At 39.9% G+C, this 10,351-nt stretch overlaps 2 protein-coding genes across 2 annotated transcripts; both read right to left on the minus strand.

Moving 5' to 3' along the window:
* Positions 1–4,762: 4,762 nt before the first annotated feature.
* HELRODRAFT_182851 (hypothetical protein) lies at positions 4,763–6,394 on the minus strand (the record flags this gene model as incomplete). The annotated part of the gene is made up of 2 exons (XM_009033576.1): positions 4,763–4,892; positions 5,322–6,394. The coding sequence occupies 2 exons, from the start codon at positions 6,392–6,394 to the stop codon at positions 4,763–4,765; spliced, it is 1,203 nt and encodes a 400-aa protein (XP_009031824.1).
* Positions 6,395–7,969: 1,575 nt separating this feature from the next.
* HELRODRAFT_91037 (hypothetical protein) lies at positions 7,970–8,254 on the minus strand (the record flags this gene model as incomplete). The annotated part of the gene is made up of 1 exon (XM_009033577.1): positions 7,970–8,254. A coding segment is annotated over one exon (285 nt), but the record flags the coding sequence as incomplete, so codon positions are not given.
* Between the last annotated feature and the right edge of the window lie 2,097 nt (positions 8,255–10,351).

The raw sequence follows: 10,351 nt of genomic DNA on the forward strand, positions 1-10,351 counted from the left end.
CACACACATACATACACACACACATACATACATACACACATATACATACATAAATACATACATACATGCATACATAAATACATACACATATGCATACATACACACACGCATACATACACACACATACATACATACACACACATATACATATATAAATACATACATACATACATACATAAATACATACATAAACTTTAAACTTTTATTTTATTGAACTTTTGGATTATTTTGCGTGTTATCATCCTGGGATTGAGTCTTTCACGTCATTTTGTCGCAGTTTGCCTTGGTTTTTTGTTGATTTAATTAGATTTTTCAACTTTTAATTTTTTAATTCGCATGGTTAATTCATAGCGCACAGCTGTTGCTTGTTTCGTACCTGCCTCAACTGTGCGCTGCTATATTATTATTCATAACTTACCTTTATTTTTTCCATTACCTTAGAATTTTATTATAATTTCGTATTTTAAATTTTAAACGTACTTAGTTCATTTAAATTTTTATTTTGTTAAAATTACTTATCTCACCAAATCACCTGTATGGCCCCGGTTTTACACCAGTGCCCTGTTTGCTCCAATCACTACAAGATCACACTAGACGGGAAACTTTGCCGTCATGGTGGAGGGTTAAAGGCCAGGAATGCTCGGGTTCGAGGAAAAAGGTGGATGCACCACAGGTTGTGACCGGTCCGCCTCACGTAGCCGCATCTAGCGATAGACTCATCAGCGTCCGTATCAGTTTCGGAGATTCCTACCAGTTTGGATTACCCCCTTTTTTTGACAGGATGACGGCTGTTTTGAAACGCGTACCACTGCACGATCACATTCCAAAACCGTGTAGAGGAAAATGTAGCAATGCACTGCACGAGTTACTGACGGCCGTTTGTTGTGACTCCGGTGATCCCGCTCACTGGTGCAGACTTTTTTTGTTTTTTCCATACGTCCTTCAAAAACCTGCCAGAGGGGGACGCCGGGTCAACCAAGGCAACCAGATTAACAAGCGCCAGTCCAAATACTCCACGATTGAGGAAAACCACATCAACGCAAATCCACGCGGCCACAATCCTGACCGGTGGATAAATGCGGTGTTTTCTTGCATAGAGCAGCGAAACGTTTCAGCAGCCGTCAGACTTGTCTGCTCGCCCGAGGGTCTGGCAGAAAACACGCCTGAAACCTTAGAAAAACTACGGTTCATACATCCAAAAACGCCAACTGGCAGGCGTGCTTTTCCTGCGCAGGAACCAACAAGTGGTTGCGTTTCTTCCACCCAGATGCTCAAGGCCATAAAGTCTTTTGGAAATGGCTCGTCCGGAGGTCTCGACGGTTAGCGTCCTCAGAATCTCAAAGACCTACTTTCCGGCCCCCTGCCAATTGACGACCTATTAATTTCCCTAACGAAATTTATAAATTTGGTTCTGTCGGGCGCCTGTCCACCCACGGTTTGCCTTTTTTTTTTGGAGGCCGCCTGATAGCCTTGAACAAAAACGATGGAGGAGTTAGGCCAATCGCTGTTGGTAACTGTTGGCGTAGATTGCCGAGCAAATGTGCTTTGAACCTGGTAATGGATGAAATGAGGACCAAATTTTACCCGGTTCAATTGGGCGTTGGCGTGAAAGGAGGTGCTGAGGCCGCCGTTCACGCCGTTCGAAAATTGGTCACAGACCTCCCTAATCAATGGGGATTTCTAAAAATTGATTTTAAAAATGCCTTCAACGCCATGAGAAGAGATTCAATGCTGGAGGCCGTCAAATGTTTCTGTCCCAGAATATATAATTTCTGCCATTCTGCTTACGGCCTCGCTTCTTCGCTTGGCTATCACACCTGGGTGGTTGAATCGTCCGAGGGCGTGCAACAGGGTGATCCACTGGGACCTCTTCTATTTGCATTGACCCTGCATCCCTTGTTGGAAAAACTGTCGTCCGTTTTCATTTGTTGTTACCTGGACGACATCAGCATTGCTTCAAAAAGCCAAACACTGGGCGAAAACTACGAATTTTTGAAAAACGAAGCCAACACCATTGGGCTAGAGTTAAACACCAATAAATGTGAACTCAATTTTAAAGATTCACTACATTTGCCACCGGTGTTGGCGGACGTACCCATTGCTCAAAAATCAAATTTAAGTTTTTTGGGCACTCCCTTGTTCGAGGGCGACTCCCAAATTAAATTTTTTGATGAAAAGTTTTCAGAACTTAGTTCGCCCTCGATCGAGTGTCTCATCTTTCCGTCCACGACGCCCTGACTATTGTCCGAAGCGCCCTCAGTTTGCCCAAAATGATGTATTTTCTTCGTACATCCAGCTACATTAACCCATCGTTGTTGGGCAGATTTGATGATGTTTTGCGTACCGCCTTGTCAGCCATTTGCAATGTTCATTTGACTGACAGTGGCTGGTCCCAGGCTCAGCTGCCGGTGCGGTATGGTGGTCTGGGGTTACTCAGTGTGGTTCAGTTGGCACCAATCGTCTATAAATCTTCTGCCGCTGCCACTCTTGACCTCCAGTCCGCCTTGCTTTGCCGATTTTGTTGTTGCTGTGACATCCCACCACTGCTGACCACACCTGAAAGCCCTTCACAAGCTCAAATTTTAGATGAGCAATATAAGAAGACTTTTCATGAACTTTTGTCTTCTGGTGTCGGTGCTTCTTCCTCCGCCCGCTTATTGGCTGCAACTAGTGATGTTAGTTGTGGTTGGTTGAGGTCGTGGCCCAACACTTCCGTAGGCACCAGACTCGATGACGAGTCTGTTAGATTTGCCGTTGGTTTCAGACTTGGCCTAAGTATACAAAACAAATGTCTGTGTCGTTGCGGCGCGGAGGCGGACGAATTTCGTCATCATGGTTTGGTTTGCCGTATAGGTAGAGGCCGTCAACTCAACTTTGTCATTCAGCTTTGAATGATTACATTTTCCGGCTTTTTTCTAAAGCTTCTATTCCTGTTTTGAAGAAACCATCTGGCATTTCAGTGCAAGATGGCAAGCGACCAGACGGTTGTACTCTTACTCCCTGGAGAGCCGGTAAATGTTACGGTTCCTGGTACCTTGGCCGAGCGCTACGTTCACCTTACCAGCAAAGAATATGGTTTGGCTGCAATCAGGGCATCGGACGAAAAAATTAAAAAATATGAACACGCCCTGCCTTCCTTAGATTTTTTGCCAATATGTATCGAGGTTCTTGGACCCATGGACCCCAATACTTCAAAATTTATTAAAATATTGTGTAAAATGATTGGTGTTCGATCAGGTGACAACAGAGAGTTCTTTTTTGCAATAAACCACATCTCGTGTTTGTTGCAGCGATTTCTGCGTGTTTGTGTGTCGGAAAATATTAATTTAAACGCCGACGTGTGAGACTAACGATACATTAAAGTGTAAACCTTTTTAATCAGATGTTTGACTGTTTGGTGTCATTCATCACGATTTGGTTTTAAAATACATACATATATGCATACATACACACACGCATACATACACACACACATACATACATGCATACATAAATACATACATATATGCATACATACACACACGCATACATACATACACACACACACACACACACACACATACATACATACATACACACATACATACACACAAACACACAACAACAAACATTGATTAATATTATTCACAAAGCTTTTGACAAACGCGAAAAATCTTTGATTTATGGAAGACCAGATGAAGATTGAAAAAAAAAATTTCATAGAAAAATGACAAATAAATAAATAAATATCTGTGAAATTCATGAATGAAAAAACTGTCAGCTTTACATACATCTTAATAAATCATTGCCATTCTAACAAAACATCCGTGTAAGATGACCAAACGTTAAAATTTGCAAGCATATTATACAAATTAATATACATTATACACCTACCCATGGTTATTATTACATTAGTAAATAAACAATCGCGACAAAAACACACACACACATACACCCAATTACACATACACACACACATCCACAAGCATACGCACACACACACACGCACACACACAGCATGTAAATACGCAAAGACATCATACACATTGCACGCATATGACAGGCTGGGTTCTAGTTGCAATTGAACACGGGTTCTGCAGCATCAGGGCCAGGCGTCTTAACCATTGCACTATCTGGATAAAGGATGGTGTTGAAACAAGTAAGGAACAAGTAAAGATTGTTGGATGGACAGCTTCTACCGCCGCACATCTATTCAATCTGTATGTCTGACGTGTGTATGTGTACATTACAACATGATGTGTATGTGTGTGTGTGTGTGAACAGTACAACATGATGTGTGTACAATACAATACAACATACCATTATCAGGGAACACAGGCGTGCAATTTTGATAATTTTTATGAAAATATTTTTTAGTTTATTAAAAGAAAGAAGGAAGAGGAAAAAAAATGAAAGCACCAAATATGAATATGCATAAAAATGATAATGATGACGCTGGAGGTGATGGTGGGGGTATGGATGACAATGATAATGATGCTGATATGAAATATGATGGTGATAATATACAATGTGAATGAACGAATGAATGAACGAACGAATGAATGAATGAATGAACGAATGAATGAATGAACGAACGAATGAATATATGACTGACTGAATGAAAGAACATATACTATTATTATTATCATTATTATTATTATTATCATTATTATTAATATTATTATCCTCATTATCATCATCATCATTATCATTATTATTATTATCATCATTATTATTATCATCATTCACGTTATTATTACTATTATCATTATTATTACTATTATTACGAGACGCTGCATTGTCTGGGCAGGCTGGCCTCGTCTGCATCCAGCACCATCCCAGTCTGACGCCTCCTCGCTCTGCCCACCGTAGAAAAAAAAGTGGATAAGTACTGAGTATTATTATTATTATTACTGTAATTATTGTTATTATTATTATTGTTGTTGTTATTATTGTTGTTGTTGTTATTATTGTTGTTGTTGTTATTATTGTTTGTTTTTTTGTACTGGGTTTTCCAGGAGCTGTAATAGTTATCGAACTCCCCCCACGAAGATGATGAAGATGATGACGACGACGACGATGATGGCGTTTGACCTTTACCCGAAGATTTATCCACTTTGTTATTATTCTTATTATTGTCGTCGTCATCATCATCGCTACTGCAGCTACTACTGCTACTACTGCTGCTGCTGTACCAGTCGCTATACATTTTATGACGCTCATGACGACGAACATGATACTGATGATGGTGGTGGTGGTGATGATGATGGCGACAATGGCTGCAGTAATGATGATGATGATGATGATGACGTGAAGAGTGGTGATGGACGTTGAAGACGGACTTCGAACACGTGCTCCGATTCGGCACGGATGTGGAAACACTTGCCAGACCAGCCATCTCTATGTTCTCGGTATTTCGAATCGCTATTTTGCCGAATCGGTTTCTTCCATTTTCGGTGACATCATTTTTTCTTCGCGCTAAAAACAAATTTTGGTTGTAATGAATTGCTCTAGTACTCGACAGGGGTATCTCGGTATCTCGGTATGGATAGCGGTGCGGTGATATATCGGCCAGGGATGTGATGTTTGTGAAACGGTGTGCCGATACTCCGAGTCTCGGCTGTCGGTTTCGACAGGACGGTGATGATAATGATGGCGATGCTGATAATGATGTCGTTGTTGTTGTTGTTGTTTGTAGCTGGTGTGGGGGCAGATTTGGCAGGGGTGGTTGACAACTGGAAAAATTTTTGTTATTATTATTATTATTGTTATTATAATTATTATTATTATTATTACTACTACTATTACTACTACCCCAAAACTCTGAATGTTTTATGGCATTATTAACATCATTGTCGTTGTTGTTGATGTTGTTGCTGGTGATGTTGGCAAAATTATTATCCTTATTATTATTGTTTTTATTATTATTCTTGTTGTTGTTGCAAGTGATGTTGGCGAAATTATTATTATTATTGTTATTATTACTATTGCTCTTATTATCGTCATACAAGGAGAGATCAATATCGAGGACTTCGTCGTAGTGGTGGGAACTCGACGTGACGCTACTGTACAGCGCATCCCTATTTCCGGCAGAAGCGACTAGCACATCCCTATTTCCGGTGGAGGCGACCAGCACATCACTACTTCCGGTAGAGGCGACCAGCACATCACTACTTCCGGTTGAACTAACTAACGCATCTCCGCTCGCCGAAGGAACGTCAATAATAATATTATTATTGCTATTATAATTATAATTATTATTATAATTGTTATTATTTGTAGTAGCAGTAGTATAAGTAGTTGTAGAATTATAAGTATTGATAGTAGTAGCAGTGAGCAAATCAACTGGGGGCGTGTCATAATGAGGGCCAGCATCTGACTGACGTTTGCTTGAATTAGGATCACGTGACTTCATACCGCTACTAGCATCATCATCACCACCACCACCATCGTCGTCGTCATCAGTGTTGCTGCTATTGTCATCTGAATGGTAGTAGTAGTAGTAGTAGTAGTAGTAGTAGTAGTAGTAGTAGTAGTAGTAGTAGTAAGAGTAGTAGTAATATCAATAATAATTATAATAATAATTGCAAAATACCCACACACACACACACACACACACACATTGCACGTGATATAGGCGGGGATCAGCTTGCAATCGAACCTGGACACTACGACAGAGCAAGACCAGGCGCCTTAACCATTGAGCCACTATCATTAATTGCAAAAAATTATCGTAATAATTCATCGCGATTACCGATATCTTGGCGACATCTTTCGTTGTCGCTCCCATTTCTTCTGCCTTTCTTCTTCCTAGTCCACCTCTTAGCTTTCGAAATAATTAATTTATTATTATTTAAAATATTGTTGTTGTTGCTGCTGTTGTTGTTGCTGTTGTTGTTATTGTTGTTGTTGTTGTTGTATTTCCAGGAATGTACAGAGTGGAACACGTGATCGTCGGTCGAATTTTTCTTCCTATTTTTCTTGCTACAGTTCTCGCGTCGGCACATCTCCAGCCACTTTTTGATGCTTCTCTCGTGCACCTCGTCCATCCCTATTATTCTCTTTCCGGTCTCGATGACGTCATACCAGTTGGAGTATATGTCGTTGATTGGGATGGAGTAGTCGTCGTTGTTGTTGTTGTTTATGTTGTTGTTGTTGTTGTTTTTAATGTTGTTGTCGATGTTACATGAAATGTTATTGCAGATGTTGTTCGTGTTGTAGTTGCGTTGGGTTTTTTCATTGATAGCAAATGCTTCGTAGGGTTGTACGCTGTTGTTGTTGGTTGATGTTGATGTTGTTGTTGATGTTGTTGTTGTTGTTGTTGTTTTAAGATGATGCCAATGAAATTGTCGATTGTTTTGTTGCTTCTGTTTGAGTTTTTCATAAACATTGGCGTTTTTTAGGTGGCTGCAGTCGTCGGTGTGGTTGTTGTGGCTGGTGTGGCTGGTGTGGTTGGTGTGGTCAAAGTGGTTGGCGTGGCTTTTGTCGTCGTCGTTGTTACTTCTAATATTTCTATCATCATGGTCAACATCACCACTGAAGTTATTCTTGTAATCTTCGCAATAATCATCATCCTCACAGCCGCAAACTTCACCATCACAGCCATCACAGCCTTCATTATCATAATTCATTCCACCGTCCTCATTAGCATAATTTTTTCCGAATTTTCCGAATTTCTCGTGGCAGCCGCAGCAATAAACAAGCCCTTGAACGTTTACATAACTCCTCCCACCGAGCTCCTGACGACATGATTGGCAGGTGAAGTGGGTCACGTGGTAGCTTTTTGACTCCGCCTCCGTGCATTCATCCGCGAATATCAACTGCATTTTTTGTTGTTGTAAACAATGAAATTGCAATAATGAGTTGTGATTGGTTGAGATTTGAAAACTCGAAAATGACGAGAACGCTGAGACTAACGATGAAGCAACAAAGCTAGTCCTGGGGGCGTTTCAATTCTCACGCCCCCTCAAGTTCACCGCCTTTTTGTATTTTAATTATGACTAATTGTAATTATTATAATAATATTCCTCCTAATTGTAATTATTATAATAATATTCCTGCCGACCTCATCACAACCAGCGCATCTCGGCTTCAGCAGCTCGGCGTGGTGTCGTCCGCAGTAGATGACGCCATCCTGGAAAAAGTAGTTCCAGTCAATGAGGAGTTCGCGACAGACGCCGCACACAAAGCAGTGGGCGTGCCATATTTTATTAGGCCCCGCCCTCTCGGCTTTGATTGACAGTTGGCCTTCTGTTAAGGGTTCTCGACACTGTTGTGGTGATGAAGATGGTGGTGATGATGATGATGGTGATGAAGATGGTGGCGATGATAATGATGACGACGACGATGATGATGATAATGATGACGACGACGATGATGAGGATGATGATTATGATGCTGATGATGACGGTGATACTCATGTGATAAAATTTCCACATTTCGTCAATTTTTCGATTTCTTTAAATTTGGCCACACATAAAAAAAATCCCTAAAGTTTGTAGGCCATTAAAATTGAAAAAGTGGACACTCTACTACTACTACTACTACTACTACTACTACTAATTCTACTACTACAACAACTACCACTACTACTACAACAACTACTACTAGGCCTTTGAAATTGAAATAGTGGACAACGGAAGACCTGAGCACACTTCCAGCGGTCGCTACCACTGCTTGCGTCTGGTGACGTCACGCGTCTGAAGGAGCGAACGCAGCCACGGCCGAAGTTCTCATTCCTCCTCCGATGGACGAAAAGATCGAACTCTCTCTTCTCTCGCTCCGAAAGTGGATGACAGAAACTGAAAATCATTGAAATCATTACCATTACTCTGTTAGTTTTATCATTACCATTACAGTCGTATCCATTATCGTCATCATTATCATAATTTTCATCATCATCATCATCGTCGTCGTCATCATCATCGCCATTATCATTATCATCATCATTTTGCCATCATAGTTTTTATACTCATCCTCATCATTATCATCACGCAATCGCCACAAACATCATCATCACCACCACCACCGTTACAATCATCATCAACATCATCATCATCATAGTTTTCATATTCATATTCATCATCAACAACATCATCATCACCACAACCACCACCACTACCACAACAACCACCACCACCACAACAACAACCACCACCATCACCATCGTCACCTGTCGTCGAAGTCTTGTGGTGGTAGTTGGATGATTAGTTGGACGGCCTTTTCATAGTCGTATGCAAGCTGCTTCTGCTGCATCTGAGGTGAAGATGGAGGTCCAATGCAGAATGTGAATGAGAGGCATAATAAAATAAAAAAAACAGCATATTCATTCTATGTTATTATTATTTTTATTATTGTATCGGTGGTGATGATGATGGATGATGATCAGGATGAAGAAGAAGAGAATGATGATGGTGATGAAGAAAAAGATGATGATGATGGTGAAAAAGAAGATGATGATGAAGAAGATGATGATGATGGTGATTGCGATGATAATGATGACGATGATGAATACGAAAACTATGATGACAGGATGATGATGATAAGTACGATGATGATATTTTATTTATTGTTCTATAGTTCAAACTCTGTCAACAAGTTCTACAGCGACGAAATAGAAATTTAAAAATATTTACTTCTACTACTACCACTACTACTACCGCCACTAGTACTACTACTGCTGAAACCACTACTACTACTACTACCACTACTGCTACCACTACTACTACTGCTGCAACCACTACTACTACTACTACCACTACTACTACTGCCAAAACTACAGCTATTATTATATCATCTTTGATAGAGCTTGAAACAAAACCTTCACCAACCCTTGGGGAGTTGTTTCCTTATTTGTTATTTATAGATATGACGTCATGTGTCGTCATATATATATATATATATATATATATATATGACGTCATGTGTCGTCATATATATATATATATATATATATATATATATATACTAGTATACTATATATATATATATACTACTATACTATATATATATGTTTGTGTGTGCATGTATATATATATATATATATATATATATATATATATATGAGTGTGTTTGTTTGTATATATATATATGCGTGTGTGTATGCCAGTGTGTGTGTGCCAGTGTGTGTTTGTGCGTGTGTGTGTGTGTGCGTGTGTGTGTGCGTGTGTGTCTGTACAATGGCGCATGCTTGTTATTTATAAAATGACGTCACGGTGACCTTGAAATGACCTCCAGAGTATCCATCATCATTTCCAATTCTCAAATGTACATGCTTATGCACATGACACGTTCGTATGTATGTATGTGTGTATGTATGTATGTATGTATGTGTGTATGTATGTATGTGTGTGTATGTATGTATGTATGTATG

This window comes from Helobdella robusta, assembly GCF_000326865.2.
Source record: "Helobdella robusta unplaced genomic scaffold HELROscaffold_94, whole genome shotgun sequence".
NCBI lineage: Eukaryota > Metazoa > Annelida > Clitellata > Rhynchobdellida > Glossiphoniidae > Helobdella > Helobdella robusta.